We start from the raw sequence: 24,314 nt of genomic DNA on the forward strand, positions 1-24,314 counted from the left end.
TAGGAGTGATGTCTGTATATAAGAGGATGTGGCCAAAGTGGCTACCGAGAGGCTGTGTGCTCCAAAGTGGCTACCAAGGATTCCTGCATGCCAAAATGGCTACCAAGGGGCCAAAGTTGCTAACAAGGGGCCCCGCACATCAAAGTGGCTACCAAGGGGCCAAATTGGATACCCAGGGGCAGAGCCCTGCATGCCAGAATGCTCCTGAGGTTCATTGGCAGCTGGCAGCGCTGTTCAAGCACCATGTATTTCCTTCAGGAAATGCCCATCTATTTATTATTCTTCTCCGCGTTTTCCGCAATTAATGCGGCCCGAACCGCTCGGCGTAGAGACCCCGTTCAGGCGGCGTTTCGAAGGCCTCGGTGGGGACAGGTGTGCTATGACTTTTATAGTCGATCCGATATGTACATTTTATTTAAATCGCATTTTTTAAAAAAAATTTCCCATAGGAAATAATGGCGAACTTTCCATTACCGCCAACTTGACCTTCCAAAGATGGCAGCTATGCAAATGTACGGTGTCCATTTTAGGACATGATCATTTATCAAAGTCAAACATCAGAATAAAGTGACTATGACACCCTCTCGTCCCGTGTGTGAAAAGTAAGTGCCCCCCCCCCGGCTCCGTGTGTGAAAAGTAAGTGCCCCCCCGGCCCCGTGTGTGAAAAGTAAGTGCGCCCCCGGCCCCGTGTGTGAAAAGTAAGTGCGCCCCCGGCCCCGTGTGCAAAAGTAAGTGCGCCCCCGGCCCCGTGTGCAAAAGTAAGTGCCCCCCCGGCCCCGTGTGTGAAAAGTAAGTGCCCCCCCGGCCCCGTGTGCAAAAGTAAGTGCCCCCCCGGCCCCGTGTGTGAAAAGTAAGTGCCCCCCCCGGCCCCGTGTGCAAAAGTAAGTGCCCCCCCGGCCCCGTGTGCAAAAGTAAGTGCGCCCCCGGCCCCGTGTGCAAAAGTAAGTGCGCCCCCGGCCCCGTGTGCAAAAGTAAGTGCGCCCCCGGCCCCGTGTGCAAAAGTAAGTGCGCCCCCGGCCCCGTGTGCAAAAGTAAGTGCGCCCCCGGCCCCGTGTGCAAAAGTAAGTGCGCCCCCGGCCCCGTGTGCAAAAGTAAGTGCGCCCCCGGCCCCGTGTGCAAAAGTAAGTGCGCCCCCGGCCCCGTGTGCAAAAGTAAGTGCGCCCCCGGCCCCGTGTGCAAAAGTAAGTGCGCCCCCGGCCCCGTGTGCAAAAGTAAGTGCGCCCCCGGCCCCGTGTGCAAAAGTAAGTGCGCCCCCGGCCCCGTGTGCAAAAGTAAGTGCGCCCCCGGCCCCGTGTGCAAAAGTAAGTGCGCCCCCGGCCCCGTGTGCAAAAGTAAGTGCGCCCCCGGCCCCGTGTGCAAATGTAAGTGCGCCCCCGGCCCCGTGTGCAAAAGTAAGTGCGCCCCCGGCCCCGTGTGCAAAAGTAAGTGTGCCCCGTTCCCGGGTGTGGAAAAGTAAGTGGCCCCCCTGGTCCCGTCTGTGAAAAGTGCTGCTGTAAAGCTGGCAGCGCTGTTCAAGCACCATGTATTTCCTTCAGGAAATGCCCATCTAGTTATTCTTCTCCGCGTTTTCCGCAATTAATGCGGCCCGAACCGCTCGGCGCAGAGACCCCGTTCAGGCGGCGTTTCGAAGGCCTCGGTGGGGACAGGTGTGCTATGACTTTTATAGTCGATCCGATATGTAGTATTTATTTAAATCGCATTTAAAAAAAAAAAATTCCCATAGGAAATAATGGCGAACTTTCCATTACCCCCAACTTGACCTTCCAAAGATGGCAGCTATGCAAATGTATGGTGTCCATTTTAGGACATGATTATTTATCAAAGTCAAACATCAGAATAAAGTGACTGTGACACCCTCTCGTCCCGTGTGTGAAAAGTAAGTGCCCCCCCGGCCCCGTGTGTGAAAAGTAAGTGCCCCCCGGCCCCGTGTGTGAAAAGTAAGTGCCTCCCGGCCCCGTGTGTGAAAAGTAAGTGCCCCCCCAGCCCCGTGTGTGAAAAGTAAGTGCCCCCCGGCCCCGTGTGTGAAAAGTAAGTGCCCCCCGGCCCCGTGTGTGAAAAGTAAGTGCCCCCCTGGCCCCGTGTGTGAAAAGTAAGTGCCCCCCCGGCCCTGTGTGTGAAAAGTAAGTGCCCCTCCGGCCCCGTGTGTGAAAAGTAAGTGCCCCCCCGGCCCCGTGTGCAAAAGTAAGTGCTCCCCCGGCCCCGTGTGCAAAAGTAAGTGCGCCCCCGGCCCCGTGTGCAAAAGTAAGTGCGCCCCCGGCCCCGTGTGCAAAAGTAAGTGCGCCCCCGGCCCCGTGTGCAAAAGTAAGTGCGCCCCCGGCCCCGTGTGCAAAAGTAAGTGCGCCCCCGGCCCCGTGTGCAAAAGTAAGTGCGCCCCCGGCCCCGTGTGCAAAAGTAAGTGCGCCCCCGGCCCCGTGTGCAAAAGTAAGTGCGCCCCCGGCCCCGTGTGCAAAAGTAAGTGCGTCCCCGGCCCCGTGTGCAAAAGTAAGTGCGTCCCCGGCCCCGTGTGCAAAAGTAAGTGCGCCCCCGGCCCCGTGTGCAAAAGTAAGTGCGCCCCCGGCCCCGTGTGCAAAAGTAAGTGCGCCCCCGGCCCCGTGTGCAAAAGTAAGTGCGCCCCCGGCCCCGTGTGCAAAAGTAAGTGCGCCCCCGGCCCCGTGTGCAAAAGTAAGTGCGCCCCCGGCCCCGTGTGTGCAAAAGTAAGTGCGCCCCGGTCCCGGGTGTGGAAAAGTAAGTGCGCCCCTGGTCCCGGGTGTGGAAAAGTAAGTGCTCCCCTGGTCCCGGGTGTGAAAAGTAAGTGCCCCCCGGCCCCGTGTGCAAAAGTAAGTGCACCCCCGGCCCTGTGTGCAACAGTAAGTGCGCCCCCTGCCCTGTGTGCAACAGTAAGTGCGCCCCCGGCCCCGTGTGCAAAAGTAAGTGCGCCCCCGGCCCCGTGTGCAAAAGTAAGTGCGCCCCCGGCCCCGTGTGCAAAAGTAAGTGCGCCCCCGGCCCCGTGTGCAAAAGTAAGTGCGCCCCCGGCCCCGTGTGCAAAAGTAAGTGCGCCCCCGGCCCCGTGTGCAAAAGTAAGTGCGCCCCCGGCCCCGTGTGCAAAAGTAAGTGCCCCCCGGCCCCGTGTGTGAAAAGTAAGTGCCTCCCGGCCCCGTGTGTGAAAAGTAAGTGCCCCCCCAGCCCCGTGTGTGAAAAGTAAGTGCCCCCCGGCCCCGTGTGTGATAAGTAAGTGCCCCCCGGCCCCGTGTGTGAAAAGTAAGTGCCCCCCCGGCCCCGTGTGTGAAAAGTAAGTGCCCCTCCGGCCCCGTGTGTGAAAAGTAAGTGCCCCCCCGGCCCCGTGTGCAAAAGTAAGTGCCCCCCCGGCCCCGTGTGTGAAAAGTAAGTGCCCCCCCGGCCCCGTGTGCAAAAGTAAGTGCCCCCCCGGCCCCGTGTGTGAAAAGTAAGTGCCTCCCGGCCCCGTGTGTGAAAAGTAAGTGCCCCCCCAGCCCCGTGTGTGAAAAGTAAGTGCCCCCCGGCCCCGTGTGTGAAAAGTAAGTGCCCCCCCGGCCCCGTGTGTGAAAAGTAAGTGCCCCCCCGGCCCCGTGTGTGAAAAGTAAGTGCCCCTCCGGCCCCGTGTGTGAAAAGTAAGTGCCCCCCCGGCCCCGTGTGCAAAAGTAAGTGCTCCCCCGGCCCCGTGTGCAAAAGTAAGTGCGCCCCCGGCCCCGTGTGCAAAAGTAAGTGCGCCCCCGGCCCCGTGTGCAAAAGTAAGTGCGCCCCCGGCCCCGTGTGCAAAAGTAAGTGCGCCCCCGGCCCCGTGTGCAAAAGTAAGTGCGCCCCCGGCCCCGTGTGCAAAAGTAAGTGCGCCCCCGGCCCCGTGTGCAAAAGTAAGTGCGCCCCCGGCCCCGTGTGCAAAAGTAAGTGCGCCCCCGGCCCCGTGTGCAAAAGTAAGTGCGCCCCCGGCCCCGTGTGCAAAAGTAAGTGCGCCCCCGGCCCCGTGTGCAAAAGTAAGTGCGCCCCCGGCCCCGTATGCAAAAGTAAGTGCGCCCCCGGCCCCGTGTGTGCAAAAGTAAGTGCGCCCCGGTCCCGGGTGTGGAAAAGTAAGTGCGCCCCTGGTCCCGGGTGTGGAAAAGTAAGTGCTCCCCTGGTCCCGGGTGTGGAAAAGTAAGTGGCCTCCCAGTCCCGTGTGTGAAAAGTGCTGCTGTAAAGCTGGCAGCGCTGTTCAAGCACCATGTATTTTCTTCAGGAAATGCCCATCTAGTTATTTATTGTTATAGCGCCATTTATTCCATGGCGCTTTACATGTGAGGGAGGGGTATACATAATAAAAACAAGTACAATAATCTTAAACAATACAAGTCATAACTGGTACAGGAGGAGAGAGGACCCTGCCCGCGAAGGCTCACAATCTACAAGGGATGGGTGAGAATACAGTAGGCGAGGATAGAGCTGGTCATGCAGTGGTTTGGTCGATCGGTGGTTACTGCAGGTTGTAGGCTTGTCGGAAGAGGTGGGTCTTCAGGCTCTTTTTGAAGGTTTCGATGGTAGGCGAGAGTCTGATGTGTTGTGGTAGAGGGTTCCAGAGTAGGGGTGATACGCGAGAGAAATCTTGTATACGATTGTGGGAAGAGGAGATAAGAGGGGAGTAGAGAAGGAGATCTTGTGAGGATCGGAGGTTGCGTGCAGGAAAGTACCGGGAGACGAGGTCACAGATGTATGGAGGAGACAGATTGTGGATGGCTTTGTACGTCATGGTTAGGGTTTTGTACTGGAGTCTCTGGGTAATGGGGAGCCAGTGCAGGGATTGACAGAGGGGAGAGGCGGGGGGACAGGTGGATTAGTCGGGCAGCTGAGTTTAGAATAGATTGGAGGGGTGCGAGAGTTTTAGAGGGTAGGCCACAGAGCAGGAGGTTGCAGTAGTCAAGGCGAGAGATGATGAGGGCATGGACTAGGGTTTTTGCAGATTCTTGGTTGAGGAATGTACGGATTCGTGAAATATTTTTGAGTTGAAGTCGGCAGGAAGTGGAAAGGGCTTGGATATGTGGTTTGAAGGAGAGATCAGCGTCAAGGATTACCCCGAGGCAGCGAGCTTGTGGGACTGGGGAGAGTGGGCAATAATTTAAATGAGAAGGTATGTCCAAACTTTTTCCACAGAGAAGAAAAAAAAAAAAAAAAGGTTATACCTGCACTGCTGCCTACGCGATCACCTATCTGCGTGCTGTGAAGTGCTGTACCAGTGCCTTTACCTCCTACTCGATTGCATGGGCACTAGGGGTGCATAACCAAAAAAGTGCATGACATCCAAAGAAGAAAAAAAGTACGGTAGTTAGCACTCACCAAGCCCGTTGCTGTAAAAGTCTTTATTAGGACATGGACAGGGAGAAACTTTTGGTCTGTACTGTATATAAAGACCTAACTGCTTCTATTCTACAAATAGTTATTGGAGCAATGATTATTTCCCCCTGTGAAGAGATCTGCAGTGTAATATACAGGGGTTTTCAGCAGAAATTACTGCAGAACATTCTTTACAAAACTTTCCGCAAAGAGTCAACTGCACTCCAAACTGAAATCTGGAATTAGATTTTGCACCTCAGCATCAGATTAGGGACATACTGTACTTAATATATACAGCCAACATTATGGCATTGCCAGTCTAAACACTGGTAGGAGTGATAACTAGAAAAGCAAGATGCAGCACAAAGGGTTACTGTGATGATCATGAACTTTATTTTATTCGACCAGATCAGGAGGTGGCCGGGACAGCGGCGGCCTGGGTCCTCTGCACAGACACTCGGGTGTGGGTCTTTGCCAGATGGTCTGTGTACTCCTGGTATGGAGACTTGGTGAAGACAGTTTCCTTCCAGAGGTCTGGAGTCAGGTAGCTGTAGGTCCTGGAGATCACGTCAAAGGTGGCCTTGGCAAAGTTACCCAGGGTGGCAGTGCAGCCCCTGGCCGAGGTGTAGCAGTCATCAATACCAGCCATCATCAGCAGCTTCTTGGGTACGGGAGCAGACACGATGCCAGTTCCCCTAGGTGCGGGGATGAGACGCACCAGGACAGAGCCGCAACGTCCGGTCACCTTGCAGGGCACGGTGTGCGGCTTGCCGATCTTGTTACCCAGTAGCCTCTGCGCATGGGTACGACCGACAGCTTAGCCAAGATGATGGCGGTGGCGACTTCTTTAGAGCATTTCACATATACACATATACAGTACATATTCACTAATCACCTAGTCCCCGACGTCCCCGATCACCTGTAACAAAAATAATAAGCCAACAGTATGCTCTCTGTTCCGATGTAATCCATTTAATAACGAGTGTCCCAAGACGAATACCCGTGGAGAGCTGTCACATCGGCAAATGTGACCGCTCTCCAGGAGCTCCAGTGATACAATCGCTGTATCCCTCCGCTTCCGTGAGTTCAGCAGAGTTTCTACTGTCATTTGCAGCACCGCTGCGTCGGAAAATTCTCACGAGGCAGTGCCATAAAGTGAGAGCAGTGAACTCCGTGAACCCTCAGTGATATCAGTGCAGGAGCCATTGTCTCCTGTCAGTGTGTCACTGGAGGCCTATAGAGCAGTCACATCTCCTGATGTGACTGCTCTATAGGGGAGATCGTCGTGGGACACTCGTTATTAAATGGACTACATCGGACCAGGGAGTATTTGTGTTGTTTTTTTTATTATTTTTTTGCAGGAGATCGAGGGCGTCGCATGGATTGGCAGAACAATAAATATGGGAAAACTGTGTAGTGTTTTATTTTATTAAAATACTGTACTCTGGCTGTGTGTTTATTTAACCCTTTCACAACTATAGGATTAGTAATGGATAGGTGTCTTATTGACCCCTCTACATTAGTAAGCCGGGTTGATGTCACCTTACAATACAAAGGTGACATCAACCCCACAAATATTACCCCATATGCCACCACTACAGGGCAGTGGGAAAAGAGAGGCTAACTGCTGGAATTGGCGCATCTTACAGATACGCCATTTCTGGTGTGGCTGTGAGCTGGTGTTTGTAGCTGGGGGAGCAATAACCATGGCCCCTTCCTAGGCTATGAATATCAGCCCACAGCTGTCTGCATAGCTTTATCTGGCTATTTATTATAGGGGGACCCCACGTCATTTTTTTTTTGGGGGGGTACCCCTATTTTAATAGCCAGTAAAGGCTAAATATACAGCTGCTGGCTGATATTCATAGCCTGAGAAGATCCATGGGTATTAACCCCTTCCTAGGCTTTAAACATCGGCCCCCAGTCGCTGACTTTCCCTCTGTGGCACAGAAAATTGCCATTTTTTTTTTTTCAAATTTTTTTTTAAATTAAACAGATATTGTGTTTAAGGCCGGGGTCACACTTGCGAGAAACTCAAACGAGTCTCGCACCTCAATACCCGGCACTGGGACCGGAGTGTGTGGCTGCATGTATTTCTATGTAGCTGAATGCTCCGGTCCCTAGTGCCGGTGGCAGTGTTGGGTGCGAGACTCATGTGAGTTTCTCGCGAGTGTGACCCCGGCCTAATGCAGATTTTGTGTGTGTGTCTTTATTTAACTCTCTATGTACCATTTTATTATGTTTATTACTAAACATCGGGCTTGGTATTATCTATCTATCTATCTCTATATCTATCCATCTATCTATAGATATATCTATCTATAGCTCTATCATCTATCTATCATCTATCGATATAGCTATCTACAGTATCATCTATTATTTATCTATCTGTGTGTGTAAACATTATTCTTCAATGGAGTATGTAAATGAAGAGGTTGGACAAGAAATGACATCACAATTCTTTTTTGTTTTTGTTAAATAATAGATCTTTATTTGACCTACAAAAAGGCATACAAATCCACATGAAAAAAAAGCATGAAAATCCGCATCATAAACGCATCAAATCCAAAAAAAATGGATTTTTACCTGCTTTTTCTGCCAAGAGATGCAGAATCTGCACAGAAAATTCCACAGGCAAATATGCAACATGTGCACACATACCCTTAGACAACTCTTGTGAAAATGTACTCCTCTGACTGAAATCTTGTGTGGAGCACCTGGTCGAGGCTGGATACGGTGAAATGATGTTCTTTCTATTTCTGGATTATTGCCCCAACAGTGCTCACTGTAACCTTCAGTAGTTTAGAAATTTTTCTGTATCCAATGCAATCAGTATTCTTTTTTAATTACTGATACATTTCAGCTGGTGTCATGGCTTTTTGCACTTCTCGTTCTTCATGTGTTCAATACTTTTTCCCTCTGTCATTTTGCAGTATTACACATAACTTAATTCATGGACATATATGATTTTTACTTCTTTGCCTGTGTGGATTGGATGGACATCTAGTGAGAATTTCAGGTCAATAGCACCTTTAGAAATATATTTACTTAGAAAATTGGTGACTTGTTCAACACTTATTTGACCCACTGTAAATATGTATAATTATTCTGATCAACAGTTTAACGTTTTGGAAAATTAAAGGCTATTTCACCTATTTTTTCTTTGCAGTACAAGTAAATGTGGAACAATGTGTTAAAGGGAATCTGTCACCTACTTTTTCGTATATAAGCTTCAGCCACCGCCATTAGGGGCTTATCTACTGCATTCTGTAATGCTGTAGATAAGCCCCCCCGATGTAACCTGAAAGATAAGAAAAACAAGTTACATTATACTCACCTGGGGGGGGTCTGGTCCGATGGGCGTCGTGATCCGGGTCCGGCGCCTCCCATCTTCATACGATGACGTTCTCTTTGCTTCCTGTCGTGGCTCCTGCGCAGGCGTACTTTATCTGCCCTGTTGAGGGCAGAGCAAAGTACTGCAGTGCGCAGGCACGGGGCTTCTCGGACCTTTCCCGGCACCTGCACACTCCAGTACTTTGCTCTACCCTCAACAGGGCAGATAAAGTACGCCTACACAGGAGCTGTGACCGGAAACAAGGAAGAGGACGTTTTTACATGAAGATGGGAGGCGTGGGACTCGGACCGCAACGCCCATCAGACCGCACCGGACCGCCCCCCCAGATGAGTATAATCTAACTTGTTTTTCTTATCTTTCAGGTTACATCGGGGGCTTATCTACAGCACTGCAGAATCAGCTGGGGCTTGTCTGCTAATGGCCAACAAACTTTCCAGGAGAGCAGTGATACTGTCAGCTGCCAGAGAGGGAAGGAGACTGATTTAGGAGTCTGCCCCCAGCAGCACTGACAAACAGTAGTGCATAAGGGAAAACAGGAAAGCAAAAAGCAATGGGTAAAAATGTATTTGATATGCTAGCAACCATTGCAAATTACATTATAACAATAGACGGTGTTGCAGGTATTTTTTAAATGAAATTGATTCCTGAGATATATCTTTGAAATGATTGTGCTGAGACTTCCTGAGTGAGATCCTCTGTGATGTCTGTTAGAGGTTGCCCTGGCATTCCCCTGTTTAGTGTTTGGGATACTATATGTGAGTATATAGCGTAGCGATTATAGTACAAAGGATCATTACTTTGTACAGTGTCACAGTTCTAAATGCTTCCTGATAATCGCACTGTGGTCGGTGATGTCTCGTTTCTTCCCACTATTGGTGTTGATTTTTGCCATTCTTGTTCCACAGAGCAATCTTTGCCATTTTGGATCTGATGAAATTAGATATGGCCAACTTTGCCATCAGCAGCATTCGTCCACATTTAATGCAACAGTCTGTGGAGTACGAGAGGAAAAAATTCCAGGATTTCTTTGAAAAGCAACCAAGTACGGTGTTCTTCACGAGCGACCTTATGTGCTGCATGTCAGGATCTGGGAGGTTTGAAAACCTATGAAACCAAAACTTGAGAATTTTTGAAAGGGTTGAAAATATTTCCACTTTCTTCCAAATCTGTACCCAGGTTGTATCTGTAATTACACTCCCTTTAAAGTTAATAGGGCTAAGCCCACACACAACCTGTGGACAGGGTGGCACTGTTTTATTCTTTTAGTGTGATCTTTTTATAACCTGATGTTTTTTTTCCTTCTTGACTAGATTCTTTAGAATTGGTCACAAGCTGGATTCAGGAAACGGCTGAGCTTTTGGCCAAGAACTCTGTTGCAGCTTCCTCCAGCTCTCTTTGTCCCACCACTGTGTTAAATCATGCTTACATCAAACTTGTCACATGGGACCATGAATGTAAACCCTTCCCAGAGGTATGAAGTTAGCCTTCAGTCATATGTGTGAGGACATGGCAAATGTCCCACTATCTCCCATACACACTAAGGGTACCGTCACACAGTACCATTTTAATCGCTACGACGGCACGATCCGTGACGTCGCAGCGTCGTATGATTATCGCTCCAGCGTCGTAGACTGCGGTCACACTGTGCAATCACGGCGCTGGAGCGATGCCGAAGTCCCCGGGTAACCAGGGTAAACATCGGGTTACTAAGCGCAGGGCCGCGCTTAGTAACCCGATGTTTACCGTGGTTACCAGCGTAAAAGTAAAAAAAAACAAACCGTACATACTCACCATCTGATGTCCGTCCGGTCCCTTGCAGTCTGCTTCCCGCTGTGACTGAGTGCCGCCGTACAGTGAGAGCAGATCACAGCGGCGACGTCACCGCTGTGATCTGCTCTCACTTTCCGGCCGGCAGACAGTCAGAGCGGAAAGCAGACGGCAAGGGACCTGACGGACACCGGAATGTGAGTATGCACGTTTTTTTTTTTTTTTACTTTTACGCTGGTAACCACGGTAAACCCGATGGGCCGCGCTTAGTAACCCAATGTTACTAAGCGCGGCCCTGCGCTTAGTAACCCGATGTTTACCCTGGTTACCAGCGAACGCATCGCTGGATCGCTGTCACACACATCGATCCAGCGATGACAGCGGGAGATCCAGCGACGAAAGAAAGTTTCAAACGATGTGCTACGACGTACGATTCTCAGCTGGGTGCCTGATCGCAGTAGCGTGTCAGACACTGCGAGATCGTAACGATATTGCTAGAACGTCACGAATCGTGCCGTCGTAGCGATAAAAATGCCACTGTGTGACGGTACCCTAATAGGCTGTGTACACGATGTGTGGCAGGCACCTAAATCTGGACATCAGTGAGACTCTCAGACCCAATCAGACATTCATGGTACATAACTATCCAGACAGGGTTTCTAGCATTGTGTCCCATCAGGATGGTGTCATTATGGATCAGATGTCTTGCACTTGCAACACAGCCCCTCCATTCTTCATTGGACCCCCACTGATTAGACAATGAAGGACCCCTTTTGTCTATAGATCAGCAATGATTTACGCTAAATATATCATACACTTGATTTTAGAATTATATTGATATTCCTCTGTCTTTCATTGATTGTTTGCTTTGTCCAGACCCTGGTAATGGACCAGATCCGCTTCCAGGAGATAAAGATGGAGGCGACACAGCTCACATTGCTGGGGACGTTGCTCCTGATTATACAGAATTCCACTTCTGGCATCACCAGTCATGCTGCCTTTATGGACAGAATGAAGCGTCTCATTAGAATTTTGTTGGAAGGTGTGGGATCTCCGTAAGTAGAATGATGAAATCATTGCATGGGAAGATTAAAGGAGACCCTCCCTTCTCTGTGCTGTCAATCAGGGCAGACCCTTTGCTCCTTGTTGGCAATTCTCTATAGATGTATACTGAAAGCCAATCGCGATCTGCTAAAATATGTCGTAATCGTTGCTTATTTTCCCCATAGATCAGTTAACGGTTATTCTTCATGGTCCAGCCATCCAAACAAGACATCTGTGCTTGATTACAGCCAATTAAAGTGGACTGAGAATTTCATTTTTGTAATATATATTTTTTTAATAATACATCTGTATTTTATTGGAAGCCTCTTTTTATCTGTTATCACAGTGCTTAAAATCCCCTGTCTCCTTTTACACATAGCTGTCATAGCCCCCACTATAGGGGGCTTCCATCTCCAGTAGGCTCCTCAACGCCCTCTGATATTGGTTGTTGCTATCTATAAAACCTTAGTTGGTGTTTGGAGCTGTGTATATGAAAAGGAACTAAATCTACTATAAAGATGTATTATGGCCGTCAGCAGCACCGAATGTTCGTTACTGATGCCTACATTCATTAGACAGACTTAGGGTACTGTCACACATTGGCACTTTGATCGCTACGATGGTACGATCTGTGACGTTCCAGCGATATCCATACGATATCGCTGTGTCTGACACGCAGCAGCGATCAGGGATCCTGCTGAGAATCGTACGTCGTAGCAGATCGTTTGGAACTTTCTTTTGATGTGTTCGCTTGTAACCAGGGTAAGCATCGGGTTACTAAGCGCAGGGCCGCGCTTAGTAACCCGATGTTTACCGTGGTTACCAGCGTAAAAGTAAAAAAAAACAAACAGTACATACTTACATTCCGGTATCTGTCCCCCGGCGTTCTGCTTCTCTGCACTGTGAGCGCCGGCCGGCCGGAAAGCGAGCACAGCGGTGACGTCACCGCTGTGCTTTCCGGCTGGCAGACACAGTACAGAGAAGCAGAACGCCGGGGGACAGACACCGGAATGTGAGTATGTACTGTTTGGTTTTTTTTACTTTTACGCTTGTAACCACGGTAAACATCGGGTTACTAAGCGCGGCCCTGCGCTTAGTAACCCGATGTTTACCCTGGTTACCCGGGGCCTTCGGCATCGTTGGTCGCTGGAGAGCTGACTGTGTGACAGCTCCCCAGCGACCACACAACCACTTACCAACGATCACGGCCAGGTCGTATCGCTGGTCGTGATCGTTGGTAAATCGTTTAGTGTGACAGTACCCTTACAATAGATGGAATGATATGAACGCTTTCTTGTCTGTGCGCGTGATTCAGGATTGATAGATGAGCTGAGGAGTGTAATTTGCCTGTGGGAATAATCTACCCCGTCTGCGTGGGTCACCCTGACCATATACATGGCCTGATGTTCTCAGAAGTCCATATACAAGAAACAACGGCAATGAGTGACATATTGTTATTGCTTCTGTAGAATGCTTTGTGTCTTACTGAGAGAATGTTGTGTACGGTTACACAGAATACTGGCAGTAATGATCCCTTTTCTCCCTTGTCCGACTCTGTAGTTCTGCCAGTACAGAGGAGGTCCTGGCAACGGTCAGTGAGAAGATCTGTGTGGAATTGAGCAGCTATTGCTCTCAGCACGGATATCCCCCCATCTCCGCAGAGAGAGAGGCGTCCCTCAGAGGGCAGATCCGGAGCGCAGCCTCCCCAGCCAACCACATTCACCGATTAATAGGTAACCATGTTTGCGTTTTTTATTGAACCCTTGTAATCTGTCATGGGGGAAAGCTTCCTGTCTCATGGGCACTATTCAGGACATCTGTAGGGTATAGTTAGTATGTACAATGGTAGGTTTAAAATTCCAGGATTGTACGATATTGGAAAAAAAAGGTTCTTTTCCTCAAATTGCTCCACAAATTGCCAAGTCTGGAACTGCAGCTCATTGCCATTCAAGTAAATAGGACTAGGCTGCAATACCACAGACAACCCATGTACAAGAGTGGCACTGTTTCTGGGGGAGAAAAAAGCAGCCCCTGGTTTCTAATATATTTCAATCTCCTTTCTGCTGTACTATTTGCCCTAATTTTGTCTTAATTTACTTGCAATATGAAAATGCATACAATAACCTTATAACTCCAGAGACAGCACAGTTTACATTGTACAGGGAAAAACCTTTCCTGTAAAAGCGCCCCTAACGCTCCACTAATTCAAGTCTCTTTACCTCGGGTTTTTTGCAGCCTTTTTCTTTCTCATGGCCAAATACAAAATGCCCTGCATACAATATACTTTGGTTTGTGCCATTGTTTTTCACGCTTTTGCATGATCCTAATATTCAGCATTCTCCTACCATAGGTGAATAGGGCCGCATTCTGCCCTGTGTGTACAGGCTCCATACAAAGCCTGTCTCGTCTGACCCTGCTGTCGTGGCCCTCCAGGCTGTCCAGGAGTAACTGGGGGGCTCCACTGCTCACAGCCTCATGGAGGATCACAAGTCTGCATAGGAGCTGTGGACATTAGGCTTTAGAATATTGTACATCTTTTAACCCCTTTGTAAATGTATTTTTTGCTTTTGCTGTTCCCTCCCAGTCTTCCAACATCCATGTTGACAGACATGTCAGTATTTCCATTGGCATAGCTGTAGGATGCTGTGTTCTTTGTGGGTGACTTGAACTTTTTAATGTCGCTCTTTAATTCACTAATTCATTGATCTGTGGCGTAAAAATTACATGTAACCTTTACAGCCCCATACACATAAGAGTCAGCTTTTCCCGGGGGTTCAGCCGACAGTCCAATGTGTATGGGGGGCTCTCTTGACTCTGCATCCCCCCCAGATGATATCGGGGTAACATACCTCCCAACTTTTTAAGATGGGAAAGAGGGACAAAGTTAGTGGCGCGCAACGCGCGGCAAATTTTAGGCCACGCCTCTGACCACACCCATTCATAACTAGTAACACCCATATCCACGTCCCAACCACACCCATTTAGCACTGCTAAATATTGTTTCATATATTGTTTCATATACAATAATTATAAACAAAAAAATATGGCCACACAGTGTTCCATACTGTATAATGGCCACACATGATGCTCCATACTGTATAATGACCGCACATGATGCTCCATACTGTATAATGATCCCAAATGATGCTCCATACTGTAAAATGACCGCACATAATGCTCCATACTGTATAATGACTGCACATGATGCTCCATACTGTATAATGACCGCACATGATGCTCCATACTGTATAATGACCGCACATGATGCTCCATACTGTATAATGACCGCACATGATGCTCCATACTGTATAATGACCGCACATGATGCTCCATACTGTAAAATGACCGCACATGATGCTCCATACTGTATATTGGCTGCACATGATGCTCCATACTGTATAATGGCTGCACATGGTGCTCCATACTGTATATTGGCTGCACATGATACTTCGTACCATATAATGGCCACACATAGCTACTCCTACACACGCGGCTGCGCTCCTTACACTTTGCACACACGGCTCCTCTCCATACACCTCGCACAGACATGGCTCCTCTCCATACACCTCGCACACACATGGCTCCGCTAAATACACCTCGCACACACGGCTCCGCTCCATACACCTCGCACACACGGCTCCGCTCCATACACCTCGCACACACGGCTCCGCTCCATACACCTAGTACACACACGGCTCCGCTCCGTACACCTCGTACACACGCGGCTCCGCTCCGTACACCTCGTACACACACGGCTCCGCTCCATACATCTCGTACACACACGGCTCCACACCGTACACCTCGTACACACACGGCTCCACACCGTACACCTCGTACACACACGGCTCCGCTCCGTACACCTCGTACACACACGGCTCCACACCGTACACCTCGTACACACACGGCTCCACACCGTACACCTCGTACACACACGGCTCCACACCGTACACCTCGTACACACACGGCTCCACACCGTACACCTCGTACACACACGGCTCCGCTCCGTACACCTCGTACACACACGGCTCCGCTCCGTACACCTCGTACACACACGGCTCCGCTCCGTACACCTCGCACACACACGGCTCCGCTCCGTACACCTCGCACACACACGGCTCCGCTCCGTACACCTCGTACACACACGGCTCCATTCTGTACACCTCACACACACGGCTCCGCTAAATACACCTCGCACACACACCTTAATTGTGCCATGATTTGCTGTCTCATTATAGCACATGATGATAGTGTCAGACTGTCACAGGGGCTTTGGCTTTGCCCTTTTTTGCGTGGGGAAAAAAGCAGCCACAATAGCGTCGTCACCCTCTCCTCCTCTGAAATGCACTGACTGGAGTGTCAGTGAGTCATCGATCTGTGAGCTCTGTGCAGCCGAGGCAAACAGGGAGGCTGTGAGTGTCCATCCCTCCCTGCTCAGCCCCAGACTCATTCCACGCACGATTTATACTAGCAGGCATTATCAGCAGTCCACACTGGTCTGCAGGCAGCTGCTTACATTGCACCCAGGCTCTGCTGTTACATACCTCAAACTACAAGTGTCCCCGGCTCTCTCTCCCCCTCTCTGAACGGTGACGCTGGGAGACTCAGGAACATACAGGGGAAGGGGCATGGCCTAACAAAAGGGGGCGTGGCGGAGTTTCTCCTGCTCTGTGTCCGGGACCACAGCGTCCTGCGATGGACAGCGGGGCACAGCATGAAATCCGGGACAATCCCGCACAATGAGGGACGGTTGGGAGCTATGGGGTAGTGATAACGATATGGTATGGCTGATTTCAGACTTCTATCTTTTTGCTGTTTTTCGAGAAAGCAGCTGCCACAGGAGTCAGGCAACAGCACAGCGAGCTTCTGTAAATGGAGGAGTTGGGAGACATGGCTGCCAGCCGGACTATCAGCCAAAACATTCTTTGTCCAGCAGCTATCTATTGTGAGTGGACCCCTTATTCTTGGGTCTCTACAATTAAAGCTTTTTTGGTATCCGGCTGTTAATACCTTAAAGGGGTATTCCCATTTCCCTGATCCTATGCCAATATGTAGTAGTTTTAATAATAATATTAGCAAATACCTCCAATTAGGAATGTAGTATAGTTTTTCTGATTCACCATGTCTCTTCCCTCATGTGCAGGCATTGTAGGACTTTAGATATATTTAATGTGCCAGTTTGGTTTCTTGAGTAAAACTCCATTGATTCACATCACCATCGCATTGCAGAATTTTTTCCTATAGCTTGCGACAGTCATGCTTAGCTCAGCTCATATTATAGTGAATAGGTGCTGAGCTGCAGTACCTAAGGATGGCCAGTACACGGTGTGTGGAGCAGTGCTGTTCAGCTTCACTTACTGTTTTCTTCCGGCCACCACCAGATTTGAAAACAGCTGGTCAGTGGCGGCACCAGGTGTCGGATCCTCAACAAGTGATATTGATCATGTTTTCTAACCATAGACCACCAATATATGATATACTTGGATAACCTTTTTTAACACTTTGTTGACCGATTCCCTTTATGAAATGTGTAAATGTGTATCACAGTTGCATATTCAATAACATTTTTTTTTATTAAACCCCACAGATTCCAGGATCCATACTTTTCTATTGAGTTACTTATCGGCAGCTAATCCAAGATCTATCCCTGAACTTCCTGGGGGGCTAAGCCTAATACAAAAAGGGCTGGAAGAGATGGCAGTGAAATTTGTGCGTCTGGTCAACTACAACAAAATGGTGTTTAGTCCATACTATGACTCACTCCTGGCGAAGATACTGATCAAACAAGATGTGCGGCCTTGAGCTTGGGACTGTTACACTGAAAAGGCTGAAAAGTCAGTCTCCTCTGCTCTCCAATAAATTTAATGTACAGGATACAGAGTTTTCACAATGATCAGTGACACGTGAAGTGCTCACACTAGAATTCTGCGGTCATGGCCGGGACAAGGTATTTTGGTGTCCTAGGCAGATGGAGTAAATGGCTCCCCACTTTCCCCAAGCAAAGGGTCGGGTCACAGACTAAAGTAGGACACCTAACGCACCCTCCCATGAGCAAGGTAACAAGCTCCAATGACCACATCCACTAGAATAGTTACTCTTTTCAATGTCAAAGTTGGATATAGAATCGTTCATTGTTTGAGGACCATTTACACAATACCAGGGACACCTAGTGATATTCATCCCTGATGTCCTATATTTTAAATGTCAGAACCAAGGACAGTCATGGACCCTAATATAGCTTAATTACTTTAATGGGGGCCGATTGGTTTCAGTTAAGGTGTCCAGCATTTGGCAGAAACCCTACTGGAAACTAGACAGACCACATTATAGATAAAGGATATGTATGATGGTTTTTTACGTCCATCATGCAACAAATACCGCTTGCAACGAAACTGATGGTTGGTGGTTCTGGTGATCATCATCACGAAAAACATACAAAACCAAAATCATCATCAGTACATAAATAGAACACCAGAGCCATCAATAGTACATAAATACAGCACCAGAATCATCATCCGTAAATAAATACATCAATAGAATCACCATCAGTACATGAATGCATCACCAGAACTACCATAAGTACTAGAGTACAAGAAACAAGCTTAGTGCAGTAATCAATAGCAATGTCAGGTCAGCCCCATACATATTTGTATTGCATAAACCCACAACTCTCAGTATTTTCTTTTAATGGTAAAGAGATACTGGGAGACTGCGGGCCATATAGGAACCAGAGGACTGATAATACGCAGGCTAGATCATACAAAAACATTTTCGTCCAGGTACCTTATTGATGACATCTTATCTGACTTGAGTTGTTCCTTTCTTTTCATCTCCATCTTGTCCTGACGCCATGATGACTTTTCACATCCACAGCTTTTCTCTGCAATTTTCCATTTTCTCCATTCTTCTGCAGCACATCCCAACACTGCACACTTAAAAATAAATGTTATTAAAATTCCCTCTGCACAAAAATATCTGTCCATACTATGCTGTAAATAAGTCGCTTATCATATATATGGCCTCCACACTGTCCGCTTTAAGGCCCTTATGAACCACAGCCTATGCGATGACTGTCTCTCCTTCACTGATTTCCCTTACATACTTTATATCTCCACACTGTCGTTCTCCCCCTCCCCCCAAGCCTAACGTCTTTCCATACTGTGCCCCCATTTCACACTGTCCCCTCTCCATTCTGTGTCTCCTCTTCATGTTGTGTTTTTATACTGTCCCACACTGCTCCCTCCACACTGTACCCCTTCCTCACATGATAATGGTCACTACAGCATTCAATACAGTATGATGTCCACCACAGGCCACCCATTATATTATTATTATTTATATAGCACCATTGATTCCATGGTGCTGTACATGAGAAGGGGTTAAATACAAATTACAGATATCACTTACAGTAAGCAAACTAACAATTACAGAATGATACAGAGGGGCGAAGACCCTGCCCTTGCGAGCTTACATTCTACAGGGTGGTGGGGAAGGAGACAGTAGGTCGAGGGTTGCAGGAGCTCCGGTGTTGGTGAGGCTGTAGCTCCTGAAGTGTTGAGGAGGCAGCGATGTCAGTGCAGGCAGTCTGTAAGCTTTCCTGAAGAGGAGGGTTTTCAGGTTCCGCCTGAAGGATCCGAATGTGGTTGATAGTCGGACGTGTTGGGCAAAGAATTCCAGAGGATGGGGGATATTCGGGAGAAGTCTTGGAGTCGGTTGGGTGAGGAGCGAATATGTGTGGAGGAGAGCAGGAGGTCTTGGGAGGACCGAAGATTATGTGAGGGGAGATATCGGGAGATTAGTTCAGAGATGTATATTGAGGAGACAGGTTATGGATGGCTTTGTAGGTCAGTATTAGTAATTTGAACTGGATACGCTGAGGGAAAGGGAGCCAGTGAAGAGATTTGCAGAGGGGGAAGCGGAGGAGTAGCAAGGAGAGAGATTAATTAGTCGGGCAGCAGAGTTGAGGACAGACTGGAGAGGTGCAAGGGTGTTAGCAGGGAGGCCACAGAAAAGGATGTTGCAGTAGTCAAGGTGGGAGACGATGAGGGCATTCACAAGCATTTTAGTAGATTGATGGTTGAAGAAGGGACGGATTCTGGAGATATTTTTGAGCTGGAGTCGACAGGAGGTGGAAAGAGCTTGAATGTGCTGCTCCAGGAGTTTGGAAGCGAATGGGAGCAGCGATATTGGACGATAGCTGGACATAGCAGTTGGATCGAGGGCTGGCTTTATAAGGATAGGCGTGATTGTGGCATGTTTGAAAGCGGAAGAGAAGGTGCCAGAAGTTAGTGATAGGTTGAAGAGGTGGGTTAGGGATGGGATAAGAGTGGCGGAGAGGTAGGGGAGGAAGTGGTATGTTATGGGGTCGAGCGCACAGGTGGTGAGGTGTGATTTGGAGAGGAGACAATTAAGCCCCCCTTCAGTGATGTTGGAAAGGGAGGTTATGAGGTTTGGGCATTGGTCTGGTATACAAAGGGGTTGTGGTGATTGAACAATTATATAGTATGGTCACCACCACACCTCCCTTATATAGTATGATGGTCCCCTATTCCATAATACAGTATAATGGCCACCACAGCCATTATATAGTATGATATATCCCACAGCACCCCAAACAGCATTCACCACAGCCAATGTAATGTCCACACAGCCCATGTATAATGTCCGGAGCGGCTCCTCATATGATGTACCTCATATCAGGTCCCCCCACAGCCCCTCATATAAGGTCCCCCCACAGCCCATCATGTAATTTCCCCCACAGACCCTCATATAAGATATCCCCACAGCCTCAAATATCCATCCCGCAGCCCCATATCAGGTCCGCTCACGGTCCCTCATATCAGTTCCCCCCGCAGCCCCTCATATCATGTCCAGCCACATCCCCTCATGTTATTTCCCCCGCAACTTATATGTCTGTTGCCTTCCCGGGATAAGTATGCTGGCAGTGATGCCTATGATCCTGTATATGTAGGCTTCACTGATCCGGTCAATGGACTGGCGCACACATTCATTCACAGACACTATGGTAGGTGGACAATATGCTGCACTTTCTGTCTCTGGTATTTTTCCCTCAGGATTATAGAATTTTTGCATGCTCCTGAAAGCTTGTACATGGTGGTTGTTCTGCAGTTGTCCTTGTTACAACCCATAAAAGGGAAGTATTATTCATTTTAGTCTGTATATGTAGTCTGTATAATAAAGAGGACTTCTGTGAGTCAGACCTGAGCGCCTATCTGTGTGAGCGACCTCCTTTCTGGAAGACTCAAGCCATCCTTGTTGGACCAGGGTGGCCAACTGGCCATTTATCATATTAGCTGCCATGTAATACTTGTCATTTCATGAAAATAAGCCATAGTGTTTAGTTTTGTATGGAAGCTATAGTTTTTTTTTCTTTCTTTCTTTATCTGATAGTAACAAGCCATCAAAGAAGAACTGCTTACATTTTTGCACCAGAAGCAGTGTGAAAGACTGGTGGAAAGTGTGCCAGGACGCATGAAAGCTGCGATTAAAAATCATAGTTATTCCACAAAATATTGATTTCTGAACTCTTCCGGAGTTAAAACATTAGTATTGTTTCTAAATGATAATGAACTTGTTTTATTTGCATTATTAAAGGTCTGACAGCACTGGGGTTTTTTTTTTTTTTTTTTTTTTTTTTTTTTTTATAATTTTGACCATTTCTACTTTTTAGAAAAAAAAAACAAAATTTATTGTTTGGAAATTCAGAGACATGTCAGAAGTTTATAGAATAAATAAAAAAATTTACTCAAAAATATACCTATAAAAGAGAAAAATCACGCAAGCTGAACATTTTGCAGTGGTCTCTTAATTTTTGCCTGAGCTGTACGTGATCCACTAGATTGGAGTTCACTTGTACGTCTCGTGTAGTAACTTGCACCTACCACCCATAACTTCAGACATTTATTTTTACAAATTCTAATTGTAAAAAGTTCAAATGAATATACAAAAATATGTGACATCAAAAAATATGTTCGTGGCATAGTTGTCACCAGACAAGAAAAGATTCCAACAAAACTAGAATTAAAAAGAAATCAGTTTTTATTAATAAACAATTTAAAATAAAAATGGATGGATTTAATTGACAGGGCTAAAAACCTCCAAATATAGAGGGAGAGACACAGTAAAAATTCATAGATACCAAAGTGGAAATAATTATATTTTCCCTAAGAACCCCTGAAGAAATTGGTGTAACACTGGCCAAGCAGCTACAATATACCACTAGAGGAATGTAGATGTCTATTAGTAGTCACTACATTTAGTGAACTTCTTCAGTTAGGGAACAGGGTTTTTTGTAGCAAGAGAGGATTATATTGATTGCTGTACACATTATGGCACTCGGCTTGTTTCCCATATAATTTGCAGCTTTTTACTGTTTTCAAAAAGTTGGCACCAAGGTGGAAAGAAAATGGCTAAATGAATGAACTGAAAAGTGTACTGTAATTTATTGGGGGCAATAGAGTTCCTGTCCTTTTCCTTTCTGAAGAGGCTGCTGGCATAATTCTACATGAAGCCGTTGGTCCTCAGGATCCTCAGTGATGTATTTATGATGCTGATCAATGTCACCTTCCATACTGATTTTGGATGTATTTTCTTTTCTCCTTAAAAATCCTAATAAAACAGTATTTTCCAATGAGCTGGATCTTTTTATGACTTGATCGAAATCAAAAAAAGCTTCTGCCTAATTATTTGTGAAAAGATTGATTTGACTTGGTCCTTTTAATGTAGGATATGGTCAAAGGACATGAATATTTTTGTGGCTCAGATATTCTGCTGCTGTCATCTCTCCACCTTTTATAGCTACTATTACCGTATATACGCGATTATAAGCCGACCCGAGTATAAACCAACCTGAGTATAAGCCGAGACCCCTAATTTTGCCACAAAAACCTGGGAAAACTTATTGACTTGAGTATAAGCCTAGGGTGGGAAATGCAGCAGCTACTGGTAAATTTCAAATATAAAAATAGATACCAATAGATACCAAAAAAAGAGAGATCAGTAGGTTAAGTGTTTTTAAATATCCATATTGAATCAGGAGCCCCATATAATGCTCCATAAAGTTCATTATGAGCCCCATAAGATGCTCCATATTAAAATATGACCCATATAATGCTGCATAAAAGGTTAATGATGGCCCCATAAGATGCTCCATAGAATATTATGCCCTATATAATGCTGCACAAAGGTTGATGGTCCCATAAGATGGTCCATAGAATATTATGCTCCATATAATGCTGCACAAAGGTTGATGGCCCCATAAGATGCTCCATAGAATATTATGCCCCATATAATGCTGCACAAAGGTTGATGACCCCATAAGATGCTCCATAGAATATTATGCCCCATATAATGCTGCCCAAAGGTTGATGGCTCCATAAGATGCTCCATAGAATATTATGCCCCATACAATGCTGCACAAAGGTTGATGGCTCCGTAAGATGCTACATAGAATATTATGCCCCATATAATGCTGCACAAAGGTTGATGGCCCCATAAGATGCCCCACAGAATATTATGCCCCATATGCTGCTGCTGCGATAAAAAAAAAAAAAAATGACATACCTCTCGATGCTGGGAGCCAGGTGTCGATGTCGACGCTGGCTCAGGCCCCAACACTTGCGATATTCACCTGTCCCCGTTCCACTGCTGCAGGCCACTGTCTTCCGGAACTCTGCAGTTGACTGTTCAGGCAGAGGGGGAGCACTAACCATTTAATCGTGCCCTCTGACCTGAACGTCACAGCCAGAAGACGCAGAAGACAGAGCCCGTCAGTGGAATGGGGACAGGTGAATATCGCATGGCTCACCCTCCCCCATCATACTCACCCCCTCCTGGCACCGTCCCTGTATGTCCCTGCTTCTCCAATGGTCTCCGGCGCGCGCTGGCAGCTTGTTCCTGGGTTCAGCGGTCACATGGTACCGCTCATTAAAGTAATGAATATGCGCGCCACGCCTATGGGAGTAGAGTCGTGAGCTGCGGGCTCTGGAGACCATTGGAGAAGCAGGGAGCAGGTGAGTATGATGTGACAGCTGCCACTCCCCCTGCCCTGCCGACCCCCTGGGACAGTGACTCGAGTATCAGCTGAGATGGGCACATTTAGCCTAAAAAATGGGCTGAAAATCTCGGCTTATACTCGAGTATATACGGTATTTGTCACAATATTTATTCCCATAAACATTTGTTTCCTATCATTTCTCGGTGACATCATGTCCAGCGAGCCAGATAATTCATTTATTGGTTAATCATCTTCAGTTCCATAAAAGAGTTGATTTATGACAGTTATATGATCACAAACCAGGCAATCAGCTTGCTACCATTTCAGTAATTTATGTGTCTAGTGATTTTTTTCTTACAATCTGCTTTATAGTGAATGAAGATGTTGCGGGTTTCATCTCAATCCCCCTAAAGATAAACAAAAACTCTAAAATTAGTGCCCAGCATAGAAAACAGGATAAATAAAACCCTAGCCTTATACTGAAAGTGAAATGTTATGTACTGCAAAATAAAAACGTAAAATCGGCCCATAAAAACAAGTCCATGATCTGTCAATTACAAAATAGTTGTTTTTTTTTTTACATTACAAGCAACACCAAGGTTCTCGAAAAGCAACATCACACCCAAGCAGCAGTTCAGCAGAATCTGCGCTCCCAAATCCCCCCTCTTCCCCCTGCAGAGCCCCACATTGTACTTAAATCTCTGTTAGAGGCCACTTGTACGCCACGTACACTCAAATAATTTCCTTGCTGCAGAAGCGGACATATTTGCAATTTTCACCGTTCAACATCCAATCTATGATTTTTTTTTTTTCAGGAAAACATCCGTGAGACCAAAATAGTTG

The 24,314-nt window shown here is 47.4% G+C and overlaps 1 protein-coding gene across 5 annotated transcripts in view; it reads left to right on the forward strand.

Moving 5' to 3' along the window:
• Window positions 1-22,109, forward strand: part of TCP11L1 (t-complex 11 like 1) — a 198,592-nt gene extending 176,483 nt beyond the window's left edge. For 4 of the 5 annotated variants that reach the window (XM_077288103.1, XM_077288105.1, XM_077288104.1 and 1 more), the window contains 5 exons: window positions 9,553-9,689; window positions 9,958-10,118; window positions 11,291-11,469; window positions 13,019-13,191; window positions 17,043-22,109. In XM_077288103.1, coding sequence (XP_077144218.1) covers window positions 9,553-9,689; window positions 9,958-10,118; window positions 11,291-11,469; window positions 13,019-13,191; window positions 17,043-17,257 — 865 coding nt within the window. In that variant the 3' untranslated portion in view covers window positions 17,258-22,109. The remainder of the gene's footprint in view (window positions 1-9,552; window positions 9,690-9,957; window positions 10,119-11,290; window positions 11,470-13,018; window positions 13,192-17,042) is intronic. The other variant, XR_013221606.1, reaches the window with a different exon arrangement.
• The last annotated feature ends 2,205 nt before the right edge of the window (window positions 22,110-24,314 follow it).

The sequence above is a fragment of the Ranitomeya variabilis genome, chromosome 2, assembly GCF_051348905.1.
Source record: "Ranitomeya variabilis isolate aRanVar5 chromosome 2, aRanVar5.hap1, whole genome shotgun sequence".
Classification (NCBI taxonomy): domain Eukaryota; kingdom Metazoa; phylum Chordata; class Amphibia; order Anura; family Dendrobatidae; genus Ranitomeya; species Ranitomeya variabilis.